Genomic DNA, 23,553 nt, shown 5'->3' with positions numbered 1-23,553 from the left:
TAACATCTGATGAACTCACTCGGTAGATCTCCTGCACTATGAGCTTTTCGTAAATGGCAGAGAACCCTTCTCAAAGGTCCGTAAACGGAGCAACACGGGAAAGGACAGCTTTCCAATTGCAACATTGCATTGCCTGAAAGCATTCAATTCATGTTTGCACCATCCAACATCCGGGACCTTTCTGTCTGTCTATCTGTCTGTCTGTCTATCTGTCTATGTCTGCTTGTTAATACATATATTTCTTATTCAGCTATGAGCCATAAGAAATGGGACTTTGTGAAAGTCACTAGACTTGGCGAGTAGCATACTCTAAACATAAAGGGCTGAACTGAACTATGTGTCACGCTGTAGGAATGTACCACGCCTCTGTGTGGCCCAATCACGAAACATTGATTCCTTTATGTTGTACACGGCAACCAAAGACAATGGGCGAACAGCCAATCCTAGGCACGAAATTTTCATGAGAGAATTTTATTGCCAGAATAGTGTAATTCATGTGTGCGATTGGTAGGTCTTGTCGGAAATAAATATAACAGAACTTAGATGTCTGCAACTGCTCATGCGAAATTGATCGTTTTCTTGGTTTTACAATAGTTATATGGGAATCTAACATTATGTAACCATGAATAATTTATGTCCTGTGTACAATAACTCTGCTTTGACGACTACAGACTATTTACGGACTTTGCGGTGATGCGAAACGACAGTCACTATGTACGATTTTTAAATAGATTTTACAGGTAGCACGTCTAGAGAGAACGTAGTGTTTTGTTGTAGTCGCTGCTTTTTGGAGTTGCTGTTGCGGCGAAACCTGCTTATGGAGCTTCTACAGCTAATTTCTATTGTATGCTGTTTAATATATTGTCGTTCACCCGCCTACTCGCCTTTCCTGCCACTTCCTGGAGTTACTGTCACAGTCAAGCTAACTAAATCTAGGTATGAACATCTATTTCCCTTTATCTTTACGTGTTGTAATTGTGTTCGGTTTCTTGTAATTACAACCAATAGAGTAACAGTTATCGTAGTTTGCTTACCTGTTAGTGTAGTTATTCAGTGTTTACACATTAAATAGTCTCGGACTATATGTAGAACAATTTGTTTTAACAGTAACTGTTGTATTAGTGAAGTTTGTTGACAATAAACTTGATTCTGTCTGTCAGTCTGTCTGTGTCTGTCTGTCTGTCTGTCTGTCTGTCTGTCTGTCTGTCTGTCTGTCTGTCTGTCTGTCAAATTTTCATATATTTTTATATCTGTCTGTTTGTCTATCTGTCTGTCTGTCTGTCTGTCCAATACATGTATTTTCAACATTGAAATCTACATTCAACACAACTAAGCAACTCTACTTGTCTCAATCGCATGTCTATCTGTCTGTCTGTCTGTCTGACAATGGCAATATATTTGAAACATGATCATTATTACAGGCTAAACTTTTGATTGAGTTCATAGGCCTTATAGGGCCACTATACCTATCAATCTACTGTACTAAAATTAATTACAAAATCATCTATGTCATATGATTACTGGAAGTTAGAATTAAAATCTTCTTGGTGATTGTGTTAGCGTTACACCTCTGCAATGTCGTTGAGAAGTGTTTCTGCCAAAAGCAAATTCCCTTGCAGTTGTTTTTGCCTGAATTGTTTGATGCCCTCTGTACAGTTTCTGCAAGTGTTTGTTGACTTCTTTACCCCAACGAACAGAGTGTTCCATGACAAGGGGAACAAACCTCAATGGTGGTGCTCCATGAAGTTTGAATTGACTGTATTTTATTGTTTTCCTCTCCTCTCTTCTAGCAGCAGCTGCCTGATCTTTCTCTGCAGCTTGATTCAAAATAGATGATGCCCAGGGATGTGAAAGAGCCACATTTAATTCCACATTAGCGCCTGACCTGACATTGAACACAGCAATATCTGGTCGGTTATTACTGTTGCTGTACCTATCTCTAGGTTCTTGCTTGTGATGTAACTGAAGATGTGTACAATCATCCCATTCACATACTACTGAATCATGTGACCAAACTGGGCCACCAGCCTTCTTACAAGTAAGTAAGTGATAACCCAAGTCATCCAATGTTGCTCCACAACCACACCTCTCAATCCAGCTGCCAATTGCATACCTAATCTCACCAAACTCACCAAACAATATTTGTGTGGTTTCAATACAAATTTTGTGGATTCCGAAATTGCAGTGAGCCAGGCGCCAGCACTCTTTCTGTCTAGTGAGTGAAGGCAAGCTGCTCTGGGTAAAGGAGCGTGTTCCATCATGTAGCCAGCAGCAGAAGACATGTGTTGACATGTTAACTTTTGTTGTTGTCTCTTAGTATTCTTAAATAGATGTTTAAGAATCTTGCCCGGAGGGTTTGCATGATGTAACTTAGATCTAAGAGAACTGTCTGCTTCATCCTCAAGAATGGTTTCGTTGATTTCGGTTTCCATTCTTGGAAATTGAATTGATAATACTGACAACACATAAACCCAGCTAGAAATAAAGGCTAACTGACATCTCATTGATTGACGTCATACTGAAACCTCCATACCTAATTGGCAGAGCAGCTTGTAACCACCGATCATCTTGGATTGTTCCACAAATAAGTATTTTGTCTATTGGTCTGTCTGTCTGTCTGTCTGTCTGTCTGTCTGTCTGTCTGTCTGTCTGTCTGTCAAACACATTTATTTGAACATTTTAACTGTCTGTCTGTCTGTCTGTCTGTCTGTCTGTCTCAATACATATATTTTCTATTTAATCAATCATTTACATCATGAGCAACTTAAAAGAGAAACGTCCATAGCAACACTAATCTGCCTGTCTGTTGGTATGCTCCCAGTGACCAAGATGTAGCTAGATTACAGTCAATGAAGGGAGGCGGTGCAGGAGCTTGGCTTCAGGCTATGCCATTCTCTCAGAATTATGTGTTCAAGTCATCTGAATTTCGAATAGCATCATGTTTGAGACTAGGTTATCCTCTCCCTTTTAGCAATTGTATGACTCCATGCGATTGAGGTACCTCTCTGGATTCTGTTGGCTATCATATACTAACTTGCAAGTTTGGAGGGGGCCCAGTGTGGCAACATAATTGTTTGGTCTATACGTGGAGTGAATGTCTGAAGGAGGTACAAATTGCAACCCAAATTGAGCCTAGAAACAAGTACACAAATTCTGAAAAATCAGCCAGACATCGTAGCATTTGACAGTTTCAACAACTCCAGCATTGAATTAGATGTGTCGATGGTGCATCCTTTGAGTGGTGACACAGTAAAATTTGCTACGGTAGAAACAGGATATGCAGCCAAAGAATGGTGTTGAGAAAAGACAAGAAATACACTCAGCAGTTATTACAACATGGATTAAGATCAACCTGTGTGCCTCTTGTTTTTTAACATTATGGTTTTTGGAGGTCTGTGGACCAGGTATCAAAGAAGTCCAGAGACTTGATGGGTTGCAACAATGAAGCTGATGTCTGGAGCAGGTGGAGACGTCAGTGTGCATACAGAGATGCAATAGCAGAGTAATCAGTAGAAAGTGTGTAAAGTTGACTCATGACCAGTGTAGAGTAAGAGGACTTCTTACACGACAAAAAACACTCTGCATATGTATGTTCACTAATTTAGAAATTCTAGAACTGTTACCTCCTTGTGACTAGATCATGTATTAGTGTTTATTGAAGAATTAAATATTCCGTCTGTCTGTCTGTCTGTCTGCTGTCTATCTGTTGTCTGTCTGTTTGTCAAACAACATATATTTCACATAATGGAATGCTTTCAAGGTAACAATGTACAGTTCCACAACTATGAGAGTTTGAACACTAGCTAGGACTGCATTTTAAAAACAAATAACATTTAAAAGAGAACAGACTGTTTGTCTGTTTATCTGTCTGTCTGTCTGTCTGTCTGTCTGTCTGTCTGTCTGTCTGTCTGTCTGTCTGTCTGTCTGTCTGTCTGTCTGTCTGTCTGTCAGTGCTACTGATACTATTTTACAAGCACAGTCAGATGGAGATGCAGCACGGTTGAGATCCCTGCAAGGATGAGGGGCTGGTGCATGGCTGGATGTTGTCCCCACTTTTGCTAAGCACGCTTTAAAAACAAACAGACAGACAGACAGACAGACAGACAGACATCACATACAGTTGTATGTGATGAATCACAATTTCACTCCCTAGCTCCTTGTTGCGACACTATGTTGTAGTGGTGAAAAGTACCTGGCAAATGATTGCTTCTTTTATGCACAGATAGCTTTAGCTGTTAGTCTTCAAACAGTCTCTAGTCTCACATCATTTTTTGTCTTTGCTAATTTAATCGGGCGTGTGCCAGACATAAGTCTAGAGATTCTGGTGGTTATGCAACCTTTGGCAATGACAACAGAATATGTATAATAGGTCAGCTGTCACTGGGTTGTCCAAGAGAGTTTGAAGTTTTCATACCAATTCGTCCTGATAGACCTGTACTTGATCCTTGGGAAGACTTTAGAATTGCATCAAAAAGACAATGTTTCTGGAGCTTAATGGAGTCATTGTCATTAGTGAGAGTGATTTTAAAATCTTCCTCTTTTGAAGGGTGTTTTTCAATCAATTTTTGGACAGTTATTGCTTAATCTGGTGCTAGTGTAGAGCCTGTCTGTCTGTTTGTCTATCTGTCAACGTAAACATTAACGCTAATACAGAAAAGACTATATCACTCACTAAGAGCGCAAGATAAACGACCATAGTGATCATAGAAGAAAACCCTACAAGCAACCATCGGATATTTGTATCTACAGAGTCATATATATTTCTACAAACTACCTGTCTGTCTGTCTGTTTGTTTGACTGACTAACTGACTGTCAATGGTAGTATATCTTCATAAAGTAACACTAAAATATCCACACATCATAGACTGAAATAATGTCCAACAACCATCAAGGCCGCAAAATGTCTCTCTGTCTAGCTGTCTATGTATCTGTCTGTCTATCTGTCTGTCTATCTGTTTGTTTGTCTCTTCGTTTGCAAAGGCATTAAAGGGAAAAGAATGAAGCAGCATTTAGAAGCTACTAGAGAGGAAGAATTTCAATACTAATTCAAAGATATAACAGTAGGGATGTTTATGAAAGTCATTTTGGCTATTTATTGTTTGGATTAACAGAACAAGTTAGAAATGGACAATGACATTTATAGTTTTATTTTGTAATTACTTATATTCTAGTCTCTCTGCCTGCTTTGCTGTCTGTCTGCTTTGATGTCTTTCTGTCTGTCTGTTTGTGTACCTGTATGTCTTTCAAATATATGTGTTTAGATATCAATGCTAAAACATCCACACAGTATAGGCTAGAATAATGTTCAGTGACTACCAGGGCCGCAAACAAAACACTAAACTATCTAGCAAACAACTGATGAGTTTTCTTGTAATCTGTCTGTTCTTTTGTCTGAGTAAATCGACTTGTGCCATGCCACTTGACTGCCTTAGAACTCCCACTTTCCATATGGGCCACTGTACAATCCATATGTACTGTATATCTGTTTCCATTGTGACATCACGTTACAACCTAAAAAACTGAATTAGACAGTTTTGTTATTTGAAAATCAGCACATTCTATCGCAGTTGTGTTGTTATACATATTTCTGCCTTTCATAAGTATATGGCACAGAGTACTGAAAACGTCACCAGTTGCTATTCCAAAGTGAGAAAAGGCTGCATGCTAAAGGAGAAGCAAATAAGTGCAGCAGTTTGCGAGCGCATAGGGAACAAACTTTTTGTGATGTCACGATTTTCAAAAAACGCCAGTGAAAAGCGAAGTACAGGGCACCGGCTACCGCAAAGAGCACCAGTTGCTTTTCAAACGTAGAGAAGGTCATGTGCTAAAGGAGGAGCGGAAAGGAACAGCGGTTTGCGAGCAATTATGAAACAAAAATTCAAAATGGCTGCACCCATGGGACAACTTACCTTTATATATGTAGATGAATGAATGAACTTATTGTTGGCACAAATAGTGCAGTTCCCACTCTGGGCTCGTACACAAGAACAAATATATACACACTACACACAACACTATATGACGTACACAAGACCAATACAACAACCTATTCTACACTCTATATTGATACCATTCCATCTCCCTAGTTAGTGATTGTTGTTTGTCAACCTTTCTGCCCTCTTCAAAAAGCTGACTTTGATTTGCACATTTTAATTTCTCTACTTTTGCTAGAAACCAATCTGGAAGTCTGTTGTCGAGAGAGCCTTGATACCTCATTCCCATGCCTCTATGAATGCCCTTTCAATACACTCTATTTCCTGTTATACACACCACCAATTTCTGGACGTCTTATAAGTGACTTCCAAAAGCTAGTATTGGATACAATCGAGTATCCACTTTTTTTGGGTCAGATTTTGTCACTCCCGCAGACTCCACCAAGTCAAGCCACGACTGCTTTGTGAAACTTTCTACATCTCTTTTGTGCTGGAACCATTATACACTGGTTATGAAGTGAAGTGAATTATCTAATGAATTATCAGTAGGTATCAGTAGTGTTGGTTGCTTGAATTTCTCAGTGGTTGTATTTAGTGCTATCAGTCGTGGAGAGTCATGGCCACTACAGCACTGATCTTATTGCTGTACTGTAATGCAAAAATGACAGACAAAGAAAAACAAACCATTCACAAAATGATCATATCTACTAAAGTGATACAATTAAGTAGACAAAGACTTTATTTACTGTATAGACTTTCTTAAATCTTAATTAAGTATTAACTTTTCTATAGAAATTTGCTTTGTGTTGAAGGCTGTCATTTGTTAAAGTTTTATCACTTTTGTACGATATTTGTTTTTGCAATTGAGCCATATAGATCTAGAGTTCATAAACAAATCTGAATTAAGGAATCATTCACTTGCTAATACTGGAATATAGCTAGTAAATTTGATACAATATGAATAACAATTAATAGTTTTAGGTGACTGTATGTATTTTGGTACAATCAGCTGACTTCTAGGTAGTGTATGTAAATTAATTGAGTTTGATATCAATTGGCAGTCTGGCTCTTCAACTATGGAAGGCTTATGCTGCCTCTATACTTCACCAGTGCAACTATTTATAATAATATTTGTTATGTAGTCATTGTTCTGGTCAGGGACTTACAGCTTGTCCCAAATGTTCTCTGATGTAAATCTTCAGGCAACTACTTTACGCAACACATTAACTGGGTATGAAAGTGTGACATTTTGATATGAATTATGAGTTATGTGTGTTTATGTAGCTGCTGATTTATATGTAGATATTTGGTTGACGAATTGACATGGTGTGGGTCAGTCACAGATCCATCTGGCTTTAACTGGACAGAATGCAATCCATCAAACTCAAACACAAATGTATGTGCAGGGTATAACAATGGGGCATTTTGGAGTGGAGCCTCACAGAGGGTGATGAGTACGGTAGTGAGGGTATGAACGTAGTTACTAGCTGTATTTTTGTGAGTATAGTTTGCTCTTGCTGCTCGTGGCAGTATAGGCCTGTTACTTAATGGTTCTAAATCAGGTAATGGAAAAGCATATGAAAGCACAAGGTAAGCAGATGATTTTACAAAGTAAGACTGTAAGACATGCACTATTATTCATTTTGTTGACAAGTTTCTTTGGATCTGTTGAGCTACCTAATCTTCAACCATCACAAGTCACAATAGTCAACATCATGCTAGCCAATGACATCGGAGTCACTGCTAAGTATGGTAATGAATTATGTAAAGTGTTTATGCGTTTAGTATCAAAAGTGAAACTGAATTAATGTTTAGTTTGTTTTTGTCATTGATTGCAATTGTTTTAATTAAAGGAGCACTGTCCAGATGTTTTGCACGCTAGTGCCTCAGATACCAGATTAAAAAAATGTATACACGAAATCAAAATCTTGAAATCAGGGGAACTTAGCACAACAGCGCTAGTAGGCTGTGATACCCTACCACAAACTCTACATTCTTACTGCACAGAATTTTTGGACTTGTAACATAACATGAGTTTAGGTCGAGCGCAAACAACAATCGCCAGAGACAGCTTATTTTACTGATCCTGCACGTGGAAACATGTGAAAATGCCATTCAGAAAGTAAGTGTTTACAACAGTGTTTGTTCGTGCACTTTAGATTTCATTCAGAACAGAAACTGTGGAAATATCGTATTCCGCAATGGCGTGCAATCGAGTGGAAGCAAAACTGCAAGGGCCGAGACAATTTTTCTATGCAGAATTAAGCTGTACAGCTGAAAAGAATGCTCCCACATTGAATGTAGTTCAATGTTCACACGTCACTCGCGCCTAGACAACAATCATGACAGACATAAAAACTACGTGATGACTACATCTAGCACTAGCTAAAGTACTGGTACAATCTGCATATCTACATATTCACATTCTGTATAGTGAACGGCCTAGCAGAACACACGCCACTCTATTTCTTGACTCACAGCCTCTCGTTCCCGTCTGTCTCATGCAGTAGAAGGGCATCTCTTCGAGCATGGGCGTAATCTGGACATTGCTCTCTTAGCTTAAGCAATGGCACTTTAATTAGAAATATTGACATACATTTTTGGACAAAAGATGCAAGAGACAGTTAACATTGTTCCAGCAGCGAATTTGGAAAATGACACAAATGATTGTGTCTGATCTCTAACTTTAATGGGTGTATGTGCATGTACAAGCTAGCAATGAATAGCAAAGACATAATCAGGAATCATATGCATTAAAATACCATCTTAAAGTTCTACATGTAACATGATATTTTAGTGTAACCAGCAAATACTATTTAGTAGCCAAGTATTTCTTAATTAACAATATGATTAATTTTATTAGTTGTCAATTGTATTATATTCGTTCTAGTGCAATTGGACTCTTACCTGGTGTCTAGGTTTTTACTACTATTTGCAGATTTCTATCACATTGCTGGCAAGGAATGTGTACTGTGGAATTTGCATGTATAAGGACCTACCTGTGTGTGTGTGTGTGTGTGTGTGTGTGTGTGTGCTTGTTTATGGTGCCGCGGTAAAATGGCGTTGCGGCATGGACGAAAGAAGTTGGTCTCCAGTGTGGAAAGAAGTAGAACAATGGTCTATGGTGCGTTTGGGCGATCTCTACTGTTGGGTTAGCAAGAAGCAGCAGTTTAACATTTCTTGCTGTGTGGAACTAAATGATTCAGGACACTGTACAATATATTACCAATTTACAAACTGGTAGTAGATAAACTGAGTAGAAATTTGCTTTTTTCACTGTTTATGCCATCATCTTTTGAGATGGGCTGGTTTATGGTTATGGTTTATGGTGTGTGTGTGTGTGTGTGTGTGTGTGTGTGTGTGTGTGTGTGTGTGTGTGTGCGTGTGTGTGTGTGTGTGTGTGTGTGTGTGTGTGTGTGTGTGTGTGTGTGTGTGGTGTGTTAGAAGTTCTCTCACTGAACCCTCTAAGAGGGTACCCCATGGGTTCTTGTATTTCTGGTAGTTTCCTGGCCAGAGAGAGGAAATACATGATAACTTCAACCTTGGCAAGCTGAGGATGGTGTGAGGCTAGGATGCGCTAACCCAGCAAGCTGGTCATCTGAGTGACTGTGTATATGATACTACTCACAGAATAGAGCGCATTCCCCTGCGTTTGGACAGAAATAGGAGTGACACTGGGAAAGAGCTAGTGACGCCAGGAATTGGACTGGCCTCCAAATCTAGAGGCAACCGGGGATCAAGAAGTTGTGCGCACGGAAAGGGGTTGTCATGAAACTTCTGACTTATCATGGCAACTCAACAACTAGTCGCAAGTCAGCACATCTTACAGTAATGTCATTTTGTCAACTTATGCAATATCCAGTAGCTAGTTGTCAAAGTGAGTTATCATCAGCCAACTCTATGAGAAATCATCTGAGACAATTTTAGAACTCTCTAAATATTGCTGTGAAAACTGCATGCCAACTTCATCATCTCAGCAGCATTCAGTGAATGTAGTTCATATCTTTCAATTTTGTCATAAACAGAAGAATGTTACAAACAAGTTCTGGAAGAGAAACAGGATTTTAAGGTGTATCTCGATCCGATCTTTTTACCCAAGAATTTGCAGCAGCTGGACTTCCTTTATGTGCTATCACTGAAACTCACCTGCCTGGTTGCGGCTGTATGGGGTTGGATGACCAGTGTGGTTACAATCTGTATTTTTCTGGAACGGCTGATGTTGCTGCAAGAGGTGTTGGTTTGATTATGCAATGTGATGCCGTGAAATCAGTGAAGTGGTTTGACCCAATCTCGGATAAAGTTATACGAGTGGATCTTATGACAGAAAGAGGTGTCTTAAGTGTTGTAGTTGGTTATGCACCAACTGAACAAAGTGATCAAGGATGAAGTGAAAGACTTGTATTAACAGTGGTTGGACTTGGCAATGCAAAGACTGAATCTTTGGTGATAGTTTTGGGGATTTCAGTGCTAAAATGGGCAAAAGCGACCTGGCTAACAGGCAACTTTGGGTTGGCTAAAACAACCAGTGACAATGGAATGAGACTGCTGGACTTTGCTGATGCTTAATTATGAGTTGGTAGGTACAAACACTCTTTTACCACAAATACATCCATAGTGTCACCTGGTATATACTCCCAATGGTCAGTTGCAGCCAAGTGTGAAAGATTTCATTTTGGTCAAACATGTATGAGGTGTATGGTTCATGACTGCATGCAGAGTAAAATTAGGCCCTGATTTTGAAAGTGATCACAAGTTAGTTGTCAGCAAGCTGGTATTGAAACTTCAAAAGTCAAAGGTGACAAAACAAGTAAATAGTGTATGGAGAGATGTCCGGGAGGCCCAAAAAAGCCTTAATTAAGTGAATACAGGGCTAGGACAATTGCCAAATTCTTGCAAAGATCTAGTGACACTGTCGAAGACTGAATTTTTTACAAAGCAGTTACGGATTCAGCAAGAGAACATCTTGTAGCACCAAGAATTCTGAGCAAACTTTGAATCTGGCTGATAAGAATTAAGCACATTGCGCACATCCACTGGATGCGTTCTCAGGATAAACAAGAATCTCGTGCTAAATATACTGAATTACAAAGATTCTTAGAATGGTAAAATGCTGTAAGAAAGGACAAACAGGAGTAGCTAAATCAGTAAATAAGAAATTTAGAAAGTGATTGTAAACAACACAAGCATGTTGAGTTTTTTTTAGCAAACTCAGGAAGTTTAATAACGTATTGGTGCAGGCCCCTGATGTGATCTTAGATAAACACAGTCACAAATTGTTGACAATTAACTGAAGATCAAGTAGCTCGTTGGCAACGCCACGTTTAGTCAGTGTTGAATATGACGTGCCAGTGACTTTGGACTCTGGTGTTTCTCGATCCTTATTTGGTTTTTGGCAATCCTCTCAATGATGAAGAAATGATAGAGGTCATTAATTTAGAAAGTGGAAGAATGGTAGGGCAACTGGTCAGGACGGAATAGCATCAGAATTTCTCAAAGCTGGACCACGTGAAATTGTTGACTGGCTAATTGAGATTATTCAATTGATCTGGAAGATTGGCAAAGTCCCTTAAGAATGGGAAGATTCTGTTTAAATTCCTTTATTAAAGAAGAATGATCGTCTGGCATCTGATAACTATTGTGGGATATCATTACTCAGTATTTCTGGCAAAGTCCTCGCCAATTTTTGTTAGGTTGGCTAAGACCAGTGATAGAACCTTTTCTTTTGGAAGAGCAATGCAGTTTTCGACCTCAAAGGTGAACATTTGATCAGGTTTGGGTACTATGACAAGTCATTGAGAAGGCTGTAGAGCACAGATCCAACTTACATATTTGTTTTGTTGACTTTTCATAAGCATTTGACTCTGTACCAAGGCACACTCTCACTAACATTCTAAAACATTCTGGTATAGAAGATGAAGTGGTTAGATTGATTGTTGACCTGCAAAATGGTACAGGTTGTGTTGTACGAAATAGGGAGAAATCTCATCAAGGTTTGAAGTAACCACAGGTGTCTGTCAAAGGGGTTTTGTTTCCAATCTTTTTCAATTTGTTTATGGACAGAATTATGCATGAAACTCTGGACAAGGTTAAGGATCGATGGTGACATTGAAAAAATTTGGTTACAGAACAGATGGTGGCCTATTCATGAACTTTTGAGTAAAACCTGATGGAACACATAAGATCAAAGCTCCCATGTATGCTGATGATTTGGTTCTAATAGGTAAGTCAAGAGTGAGTTGCAACAGATGGTGAATGCTTTCATGATGCCTGTATGAAATGGGGTATGAGGATCAACACTGAAAAAACTAAAATCTTGAGCATTGGTGCTGAGAAAGCAAACATCTTGATAGCTTGTTGTGTTCTGGAGAATGTTTCTGAATTATTACTGTATTTTTTTGCGCATTTAGCTGCAGGGCTCTTATTAGAACATTTTGGTTCTATGTGCCTTTGTACAGTGTAGTTAGGGAATAGGGTAGAAGCCATGGAATTCCCTGGAGGATTGCAGACAAGGACTACATCACTGTTATACAGTTTGACGGAAGTCTGCAGCATATGTGCAACTAATGCATGAGGTCAGTTCCTATACTGACAATTTATCTGTGGAGCTAGGAAGCCACCAAATCAGAGTCAGAAATATGACTAACAGTCTTCCTTTGTCTGCAGTCTTCCTTTGTCTGCAATTCTCCAGGGAATTCCATGGCTTCTACCCTATTTCCTAACCACACTGCACAAAGGCACATAGTACCAAAATGTTCTAATAGCAGCCCTGCAGCTAAATGTGTGAAAATACAGTAGGCAGCATTGTGACTAAGTCTGGAGATTGTTGAACGTATTTAAGAAAGCTAGCAGGACATTTTTGTTCTTGGAAAGCTAGCAGGACATTTTTTTGGAAACGTAGAGTTTTCACAAGCCGAGGATTTAGCAAGAACACAAAACTGCGAGTCTTTAGATCACTAGTGATGCCTGTTTTATTATATGTGTAATGACTGCTGTAATTGCTACTAAAGTATAAGCAACTCGTCACGTGTGTTACCCAAAAGTACTTGATAACAACTACTCTAGACACTATGTAATAGTATATGTCACATCCCTCCCCACTTACTAAAAAGCATACATCTAAATCTCAACAGTCATTGCAATCAGTTAAGTAGGAGTCTTTACAACGTAGTCTTTTGTCCAGACTGGCTGACAATGAATGCGTGGCTGTCGAGGGACTGGTGGCATAGGGACGTCTGGCTGAGCTCGGTGTTGATGCTCATCTCTTAGATCCACCTCGTAGTGGTCCACTACAGGTGGCGCTTCCGTAACTGTTGGTAATTGGCCGGCCGTTACCGACTGGTTCTCTTGGTGTGCCGTTTCCTCTCTTTCTTCTGTGATTAGTTTTCTGTTGGGATGTCGGATATCTGAACTGATCATGCGGATGACGATAACATCTTTTCAAGAGGTTGTAATGAACCTGTCTAGTGCGTCCGCCTTGTGGTTGTCTGACACTGTAGTTTTGGGGGGAATGCTTTGCCGCAATCATGTACGGACCAAGCCACGGTCATTTCAGCTTTGGAGAGAGACGTTTCTTGACTGCCGTGTTGAAAACATACGAAGTCACCAACACAGTAGTCTTCTTGAGGTTTCTATATGTTCTTGTCATGGTTAGCAGCCTGACAGTGTTGCGCTGAAGTAATGCTGCCATTAGCTACTTCGCGGATAATTTGCTGTTCTTCATGTAGTTGTTTCACGTATTCTGTCACTAACTGAGGTGGTGGCAATGGTTGATCAAAGGCAGCGTCCGTAGGAGTACGGGGGGGGGGGGGGGTCTCGACCAAACAATAATTTAAAGGGTGTCTCTCGATTAGAGCTTTTCTTTGCTGTCCTGTAGGACATGAGAGCAAATGCAATCCAGCAGTCCCAATCGTTTTAATGGTCTGTTACATATACCCAAAGTATGTGGATTAGAGTTGGGTTTAGTCTCTCTACCAGTCCGTTCCCTTGAGGGTGGTAAGGCGTTGTTCTGAATTTGTTGATCTTTAGCAGTGTGCAGAGTTCTTTTATCAGACAGATTTCAAAATTCCGCCCTTGGTGCTGTGGAGAGTTTATGGAGTTCCGTACCGTGAGAAAACGTTGTCTACCAAGACTTTGGCGACTGTGATTGCATTTTGGTCCTTTAGAGCAAAAGTTTCAGCCCATTTGGTAAAATAATCGGTTATTACAAGAATATAATGTTTTCCTCTCTCAGTTTCCATGAGGGGACCAACAAAGTCTAGTGCCAATATTTCCATAGGACCTCCCACTGGAATAGATTGCAATTCAGCGAGAGCTCGAGGGCATGGTGCTTTTGCCTTTCCACAAACATTACAGGTGCGTAGCCATTCCTGAATATCGTTTACATATCCTGGCCACCAAAATCTTTCTTCAGCCTTGGACATTGTCTTTTCTATTCTCATATGTCCCGTGTTGTCGTGAAGATGCACAAGAACCTCCTGGCGTAGACTGATAGGCAGGACCAAGAGTACCGTTTCTCCACGTAATCGTCTATGGCATTTCACGCGATACAAAACACCATCGATAGCCCTTAGATGTGTCCAAATCTCCCTGAGCTGTCGGAGTTGGGGGTTGGTCTTTCACATTCCTGAAGGTCGAGGGCGACCATGTGGTAGTTGCTGAATTACTGTCTGTAATGTTTCGTCAGCTTGTTGGAGGTTTGCTATGTGCGTAGAGGAATAGTCTGGAGGAATGCCTATTGCTCCGCACAGGTTGACGAGACCTTCCATCCGTTGTGTACCGTCATCAAAGTCTGTTTGAGATACTAGATCATGAGGTCTTCGGGGTAGACCGTCGGCATTGGTGTGGTCTCTGCCCGGTGTCGCGTGCTGGGATTTTCACCGTGCCGAGATTGTTTGCACATGCGCATAATAGAACTGACATTGTCAGCACGCAATACAAGCGTGCTGAAATTTCGTACTGCTGAAACTGTTCTGACTTGTGCGCATACGTGAAACAAATTTAGCGTTCTATTGAGAAATCTATAGTTAAATAGATACTGTTAGTGCAAGAATTACTTTAGACACTAATTCTGTTTGATTGCAATATATATTTAATTCAGTTCATACTTTGTGGCATAAACAGAAAAACTGTTAATATCACTAAGAATTTAATTATATGCAATTCGTTTTTCATTAAATAGTTTAGAATTTAAAACTGCAATAAAACTATTACGATTTAAAAAAATAAATACATACACACAGACACACAGACACACACATATATATACCAAGAGCTCGATGGAGAGCCATATAGGACCACGCCCATTTCTGTTGTGGGACTCCGATTAGAAGCCTCACTACACTCGGCGACAAGCAACTCGCCACGTGTGTTACCCAAAAGCACTTGATAACAACCACTCTAGTCACTACGTAATAGTATACGTCATATATGGTTGTGAGACTTGGGCAATCCACTCAAGTAGATATTCGAGGACTAACCACTTTTCATATGCGCTGTATTAGATCTATCTTGGGTGTAACAAGACTGAACAAGATAAGAATACCATCAACTTGAAATCTGCCAAGGAAGAACCAATTGAACGTCAAATTCATCATCAAAGATTACCGTGGCTTGGTCACTTAGAACAGATGAACATCTCTCATCTACAGAGTTGTTGCTGAGAAGTGAGTTGCATTATGTGAAACGTCCTCAGCATTGTTCAAAAGAACAGGTAGATTGGTACCACAATGAGACCTGGTATCATTGAATATTGACCTGTCACAAGACAATGACCACACTTTCGGGCAGAAACTACTGCCATGCCGTAGCCCATAGTGGATATTGGTGGAATTCCAAGTTCCAAGTGTGTGTGTGTGTGTGTGTGTGTGTGTGTGTGTGTGTGTGTGTGTGTGTGCATGTGTGCGTGCGTGCGTGCGTGCGTGCATGTGTGTTGTAGCCTCATCAGCCAAGCCTTTCTCTGTGCTCTCTGCGCGACCTCAGGTGCTGTTTGTCTGCTCGCACATGAGAGGAGCTAGGTGCTTGAGCTGGAACTGCTCACACAGAGGGATGGCTTGGTTGCAAATCCGTACCTTAGCTCATGACGTGCAGCGGCAATGTTCATGTCACCACGGAACTTGACTTAACTTGATTAACGCTTGACTTACCATGATTTGAATGAGTGCATGCGCGTTCACACGAGTCGGCAAGGTTTGTTTTTGGATTTCAAACTCGGGTAACACAATCATCCCATACGTTCTGGTGCAGTGGTAAACTACTCAGTAGGGACTGTGAAGAGAGCAGATGCTTCCTTCTCCACCTTACTGACTTCAATTGAAGTTGTCCAAGAACGTCTGACGTTCAGATGCAGCTAGCCTCACCAATCCACAGCAACTTGAGCAAGTGTGCAACTGCGCTATGAGGGCAACTGTACGTATATGTCTAGACTTTCTCACAAGGGAGTTTCTTGCATCTTTGTAGTCTTGCTTTGTGCGTTGTTGAAACATCTCTAGAGGAAGACGCTACTCGACTGACAGGTGTAGGAAATTACCAGTGAGGGTAACTGCAGCCTAGAAATTACGACAGGTGTGTAAGTTGACCAGCGTGTAAACTGTTAGTGAAATGATCTTCTTGTGGGGTGAGAATAAGGAACTAAATGTGCGTCCAGTCTAGCTAAAAGTTTCAGTAACTCTAATTGCATCAAGTCATCGACCAATGGAAACAATGTATTTAGGTCAAGTTTTGTGACGTGAACATGCTGCTGCACGTCATCAGTTGACGTAGGGATTTACAACCAAGGCTTCCCTCCGTGCGAGCAGTTCAGGCTCAAGCACCTCTTCTCATGTGCGAAAAGGCAAACAGCACGCGAGGTCACACAGTGAGTGCGGAGGAAGGCTTAAGCTCGTGAGGCTATGTGTGTTGTATGCCTGACTGCATTTTTATTCGAAAGGTTGCCAATTAAGACCTTTTACTTAATTATATGTACTGATTTACAGAGATTATAGGTAAACATGCAATCTGTGTTGGCTTGTACTGACACTTTAAATTCATTGTTTTTGGATATGTATTATTTACTTTGTGTTGCAATTAGATAAATATTGCCATCTTAACATCGTGTTTAATTACTAAATGTGTATGCTGCATTGTGTATTATTTTTAGTGCTGTTGTGTACATACTGTAGTATTTTTGTATGTTTTAGGGAGACGTGTTTTAGTGGTTCACTCATCAACTTGAGAAGAGACCTGCTACAAAAGAAGTTACTATTCTCTTGTGTTGAAAACCCAAGGTAATGCGACTGCCAACTAGACCATGCAGTGAACCTAACATAGATCATGCAACACGTAGGAGTGAATTGTGCCAGTTATGAGAGCTAGCTTTTTGTTTATTTGGTTGCATGTATTCGTGTGGGGTGGGGAGGCTGTCACGGCTAAATGAACCATGCCAAGAGTGGACGTTTGGTTTGCCATGCAGCCATATTAGACCAGGCGTCCACTTTTTGCCTATTAGAAATGGACCAGGGTGTCCAAACTTAGACCAGGATGTTTGGAAGCCTGCTTCTGAACCAAATAGTGAAATTTCTGGTGAAAGATATATTTGAGAATTTCTTGACATTTATTTCCACCATAATATTGTGTCAAAGAATTTGTATTAAGAGCAAAAATTCTAGGGTTAGTGTTACCGGGAATTTCCAAAACAGCGCCCAGCTAACAGATCGCCCACTGGGCAATTTTTTGAAACTGTTCTTTGTGTACAGCCCATGGGCCGCTAATGAGAATTAAGATTGTAATGCGCAATTTGACGTCACGGCCCAAAGTTGGTCGATATCCAAGGCTGTATTGGTAACGTGTGTTATGTTAGTATAGTACAGTGTGCGAATAGACTTGGCAACCAGACAGCAGTCGTACACTGTGGATTAAAGAAGGAACTTTAAGGAAACACTTGACAAGAAGCATAGGAGGGCAGTCAGGTCTGGTCACACTTCTACGTTTATATATATAGACTATTAAAAGTATACAGGACGTTGCAAGATCGGCCTCACACGTGCCTACTCTGTGGTACTCAAGTCAATCTGCCAATTTCCAGAGTTTCCTACGAACCGACCAGGCACTTATTGAGAACAGATTTTCTTCCATAAAATCCCATTTTCCATATTGCTGCGTGGCCATGGGTGCTGTTTTGAAAATTCTTGGTAGGGCTTTAGGGTTAGAGTTAAGGTTAGGGTCATAGGGGTAGAGTCCATTGTATTTAATTTTATTATTGGTTGACTGGTTGATTTTGTCCAAAAATGGACCACAGTCTACTGGTGACTGCAAATATGGGCCTCGGTTTTTTTTGTCCCCAGTTCTAAAAGTTTTATGACAAGTCTCAATGGGCTCGATTGAACCTCAAAGTTTTCTTCCTATACTTAAGTCATGCAACCTCTGCACACAGTGTTTGATTACAAATAAATAGATTTTGTTATGTAGTAACTACAGTCCGCATCAAAACTATTGACACATGTCCGGTTTACTTGTGCTATTTTTGGAAAGTTTTCTTGTTTGCTATTTATTAGGAAATCGTGCCAATTTTTTCTCAAACAGCTGAAAAGTAGTCACAAGAGCTATTCCACAGTATGCGCATCCGCATAAAGAACTTTTCCATCATGAAACGAGTCATGAAAGACAACGCAGCAATATTCTGTTACTCTACCGCTCCAGTACTAGGAAGACATCTAAGATTTGCCAACTTTTTACATGTTTCTCACTCTACTGTTTACTGAACTCTCCAAAGGCTGGATACTGGAAAAGGAATTCAACACAGAACTTACCGTGGAAGACCAAAACACTAGCTGAAAATCATCGAACAGCTTAAATTACTTAACATGACGCAACAACGAACAACATATCAGCAAACAAACTTGCACATCAGCTTGCAGCATAAGAAGTTGTCGTCATGCAGTTCTTCCACCAGCAGAAGAAAACTTCACGATGCAAGTATCGCTACACGATGCGTAAGAATTAAAATTCTGCTGCTAGAAAATGAGACTCTGAGCGTCACGGTTTCTCGATTGGCCCGCTAGCTCACCAGATCTTGTACGAAGTACAAAACTTCATCAAGCAGCATGTTAATTAAGCTTCATAGGCTTCAAAACGTTCATGAACTGGAAGACGCAATCCAGGCGGAGTGGCACTTGCTCATGCCTTGTGATCTGTTGCTGCTGAACGCACATCTAGCCGAATGCGCCTTTGGCTAGAGCTAGGGTAGAATGCTATCAAAATGAAAGGAGGACACAAGCTATTGATGCGCACTTGTGAGTTTCCAAAAGTCCAGCAAACCTACAAACATACACAATAGTTCTCTTCTATTTAAAAAATGTACATAACCTGAAAACGGATACGTTTCTGCTCACGCTACCCATGACCACGCCTTCAAGCGTAAGTGTGTCAATAGTTTTGATGTGGACTGTAAGTTACAGTCACATGGACAGTGTGCGCAGTACGTCTAAGTAAGTGAGGTTTAGTACACTGGTAGCATGCTGTCATTGCAATAATTGTATGCTGTGATTTGGTAGCTTCTCAAACATTCTAGATTTACTGTAAATAGCCTGCACTCTTTCTGCACACAGATATGGCTGCACACTTGTTATGTATGAGAGCTTCTATGAGTCAAAATGAAGAGGATGACTTTGTTGGCTTTTGCAGTCACTATGACAGTGTATAAATTATAAACGTCAAGAAAGTAGAAGACATGCACATACGCTCTTGCATCTCAGACAACTCTAGTTTTTAGAGATTGTAAATGGTATTGTAAAGGAGTAAAACAAAGTCTAAATAATAGGTATGCTGTGCAGGTGGAGCAATACTGTCTAAAAGAGTGTGCAAATTTATTTTTTGGCAATTTTAGGAGCCAGTTTGTACAGTACAACTAGGTGAAGGATTACAGCAATTTATGTACATGTAAATGGGAATGCTATCAACATTACTTGTACATTAAACAGTTAGACTGGCATATATATAATTATATATATATATATATATATATATATATATATATATATATGTATATATATATATATGTATATATATATATATGTATATATATATATATATATATATATATATATATATATATATATATATATATATATATATATATATATGGAGAGAGAGAGACAGAGAGATTTTATATAAACCCACCTACGTGGGTATAACACACATTATCCAGAAAACATGTCTGTACAATGTAAAGCCAGTCTATGCAATATCATTTTGGCATTATATAGCCAGAGTTTCACCGACAGTTGTTCATGTATGTTACTGACTGCCTGGCTGACTGTAAAATTTCTTTTAAAAGATAGACGTCGTGCAATGGTCTTCAATACTTCCAAACTGTGTGGTGACCACAGGCCAAGAGATTCTCACACAAGAGGGTGGAAAATACTCTCAGTTAATGTGACATTGGCTTCATGATGTTGGTCTCTTTCCCTTTCTCCAGCTGCAGCTGCATTTCCCACACTGTAAGCTGTTTGGGTAACGTATGACGGTTGCATTGTGTTCCTGACTGTTACAGCAAAATAGGTGGCACGGCATTGTTCAAAGTCAGGATGAAAAATATCACCCGGTCTGGCACAAGTATTAGTGTTGCAGCGTTGTTCCTTACGGCAGTTGCCATTATCCACAAGCAAAGCGTGATAAAGAACATTGCATAAGGCGTCATGTCGGCGTGTTCTTATGTTGTTCTGGCCACATCCAAGCAGGTGGTCGCCATATTTATCTAAGATCTGTCCACAGGAACAGCACTTGGAACCCAAATCTGCCGGGAAAAGTGGGATGCCCAACCAGATGTGCAACGATACCACAAACTCTCTATGGGGCATGGCGAGGCCAGTGTTGGGGTTGGGGATTGCCCGCAGCCATGCTCCAGCGTGCTGTGTGGATATTGTGTTAAGTCAGGCACAGTCACGTAAGCTGGTGTTGTCTTTAATTGAGTGCCACATTGTGGTGTCAAGCAAAGACTGAAGTTGGTGTTGACTAGTTGTAAGAATGTCAATCTTAGCTGTCGGTAGAAGAGTACGGAGACGATCTTCTACAACTGATCTGCCTTTGAGGCTGAGACCTTGGTCAAGAGATAAGCTGTGGATGATGGCAGACTATTGCGTTCCAGACAGTAGTTGTAGAACCAGCTCACATGACGAGTTACAGCTTGCAAGGAAAGCTGCCGGTGCTGGTCTTGTTGATTCACGAAGGTTCAAACCACCCAATCGTACTGGCAGGGTGGCCTGTTTTCAGGAGAGGTCTGGTATTGAGGAATGAATGATGGACTTGAGCAATGATTGTAGACCAGCGTCAAATCTGGATAGTTGACTTTCGATTACATCAGATGGAACTGTTCTGATGTGTGTATATATATGTGTATATATATATATATATATATATATATATATATATATATATATATATATACAGAGGGGAATATAACGCCCGGACACCGGACATTGTCCGGTCAAAACAAGTCCATGTCTGGCCATATATTGTGTTGTCCGGACATTGGCTACTGGAATGGTAACACCCAAATGGCATGATCCGGACACTCATAAGTCAGACTATGTGCACTATCAGAGAGAATGTTTTCTTGGGGTGCATCTACTATCTTTCTATCTCCGGTAAGCCTGAACTGGGAAGTGAGTAATGAGGTAGAGGTCACACCAGGTGTGCTTATTAGAGAATGTTACACCAGTTATCTTAAGTGGTTCCAGCTGATGATCTGTTGAGCTCACAGATAATTGGATAATAACCATTTCTACTTGGCTAATACGTCCTTGATATGCAAAAAGTGTTATCTTTTGGTTTCCTTTGGTAGGAAGAGCTTAAAATGTAGTAAACAGATGCCAGACCTGGTGGTTTCTAACCATTGGAGATCATCACAAAAGCCCGGTTCACAGTACGACGCTGGCACAGCATCCTGGACGCTGACAAGATGCTTACACGAGCGTCAGCAAAGATGCTGGCAATGGATCATTCACAGTATTGCGTCTGACGAGCGTCCATCGCAAAAAGAACACACTGCGACAGTGGTCTGGCGCTGCAAAGTAACCACATGTGTACAATGTATCGCGACAGACATGGATGATGACGAGCGTCCATCGCAAAAAGAACACACTGCGACAGTGGTCTGGCGCTGCAAAGTAACCACATGTGTACAATGTATCGCGACAGACATGGATGATGACGTTTTGCTTTTGTTGCACTGCTGCGTCGTAGTCTCGATCAAGCGTTTTCTTTCATCCCTATTTTATGTTTTAGGTTGCCCTTAGGAGGGAACTACACCAGATGTGGTGTTTTAAAAATAAATTATTATTATTATTATTATTATTATTATGTCCTTGTACTCCTTTGACTGAACTTGCCAAATGCAGAGAAAACCACGCACACACTTCCATCGACGAATCAATGATCGATGCCATGTGAACGAGTAGAATATCCCGGATACGTCCAATGACTGACTTTGGATTGGTTGAAACAGAGCACGTGATGTCATCGAACGCTTGGTCACTTCCGGCTAGGACGCTCGATTAGAACTTTTCTCTATTTCAGCGTCGTACGAGCGTCGCAGACGCTGACATGCTCATAGTGTGACGCTGACGCTCGCTCATCGTCAGCGTCCAGAACGCTCGCACGATGCTCGTGCCAGCGGTATACTGTGAACCGGGCTGAAGGCCCAAAAACAGCGGAGATATTACAGATTTTCAAAGTTCACACTCATGGGGTCATAGACAGTACGCTTTTGTGTGAAGTGGTGAGACGGGTTACTGAGACACTAGTTGCTGTAAAATACAAATTTTCACCTAGAATGCGTGTAGCACAGCACCAAATATGAGGACAAGAATTGGTAGAACCATCGTCCCCAAGACGGTAATCAAACATCCTGATTTGTGAATGTTTTCTTTCTTGTCATTGTCAGACTTGTTAAAGCCATAGCAGTGACTGCTGTTTCTTTGAAAATTCCAGTCCTTCTGGAAAGATCCTAAACGGTTTCTTTCAAGGAGCCGTTTGGCAAACTATTCTGTCAGCACACTACGTAACTGCAGAAAGGTGAATACCGATTTAGTATGCCTTGATAATAAAATGAAGGAGCGACTAGGTTGGTGTGACACCAAAACTTCTTTGTCATATAATTGCCTTTCTTGACACCCAAACATGGCAAGAAAACCTAAAGTTCAAACTTCTGAGCAAGATAGTGAAGACGAAAACGTTGATGATAATGCAGCAAAGGGGTTAATATTCTTGCTCTTCATGTTGAGGAGGTAGTCTGTTATGCTAGAAACTATCTGCACATCAGCAAGGTGTGCTATGAGTCTGTGTGGTACATAGTTCACACCTGTCCAAACATAGTATTAGTCTCCCCTTTAACTACCACACATGTTGAAAGGATGTTTTCATCGCTGAAACTGATCAAGACAGGCCGGCGCACCAGCATGAGCATCACCACCTTGTCTGACCTTACGAAAGTATACCATGAAGGACTCTTCAAGACTTTCACGCTGACGTCGCTATTCAGCTGTGGTGGGAACGATGCAAGACCAACTGCTGTCTAATCAAAGTTTCAGAAAGCAATACAGAGCAAGGAAAACTGGAGAGTTGACCCAAGACGATAGCACTAGCAGC

General features: G+C 40.6%; 2 protein-coding genes across 3 annotated transcripts; one reads left to right on the top strand and one right to left on the bottom strand.

Moving 5' to 3' along the window:
* Positions 1-701: 701 nt before the first annotated feature.
* On the top strand, positions 702-18,773 carry LOC134180281 (ADP-ribosyl cyclase/cyclic ADP-ribose hydrolase 1-like). 2 transcript variants are annotated; one of them, XM_062647402.1, is made up of 7 exons: positions 702-936; positions 7,077-7,165; positions 7,237-7,381; positions 7,442-7,524; positions 7,589-7,681; positions 17,109-17,195; positions 18,462-18,773. In XM_062647402.1, exons 2-7 carry the CDS (start codon positions 7,113-7,115, stop codon positions 18,535-18,537), a joined length of 537 nt encoding a protein of 178 aa, XP_062503386.1. In that variant the 5' UTR covers positions 702-936; positions 7,077-7,112; the 3' UTR covers positions 18,538-18,773. The 2 variants fall into 2 exon arrangements, with proteins under 2 accessions (XP_062503386.1, XP_062503387.1); XM_062647403.1 differs by lacking the exon at positions 18,462-18,773 and having other exon boundaries at positions 7,589-7,686.
* On the bottom strand, positions 980-2,428 carry LOC134180430 (uncharacterized). Its single transcript, XM_062647576.1, has one exon. The coding sequence runs from the start codon at positions 2,290-2,292 to the stop codon at positions 1,534-1,536; it is 759 nt and encodes a 252-aa protein (XP_062503560.1). The 5' UTR covers positions 2,293-2,428; the 3' UTR covers positions 980-1,533.
* Positions 18,774-23,553: the final 4,780 nt, after the last annotated feature.

The sequence above is a fragment of the Corticium candelabrum genome, chromosome 5 (genome assembly GCF_963422355.1).
Source record: "Corticium candelabrum chromosome 5, ooCorCand1.1, whole genome shotgun sequence".
Lineage (NCBI taxonomy): Eukaryota > Metazoa > Porifera > Homoscleromorpha > Homosclerophorida > Plakinidae > Corticium > Corticium candelabrum.
This window is presented reverse-complemented; position numbering and strand designations above follow the sequence as displayed.

Excerpts from the sequence above, each read along its gene's own strand:
- LOC134180430 (XM_062647576.1), bottom strand. The coding sequence starts at position 2,292 with ATGTCAACACATGTCTTCTGCTGCTGGCTACATGATGGAACACGCTCC.
- LOC134180281 (XM_062647402.1), top strand. The coding sequence starts at position 7,113 with ATGTTCTCTGATGTAAATCTTCAGGCAACTACTTTACGCAACACATTA. Across the intron at positions 7,166-7,236 it reads TTACGCAACACATTAACTGG|ATATTTGGTTGACGAATTGA; the intron begins GTATGAAAGTGT and ends ATTTATATGTAG. Across the intron at positions 7,682-17,108 it reads GACATCGGAGTCACTGCTAA|GGAGACGTGTTTTAGTGGTT; the intron begins GTATGGTAATGA and ends TGTATGTTTTAG.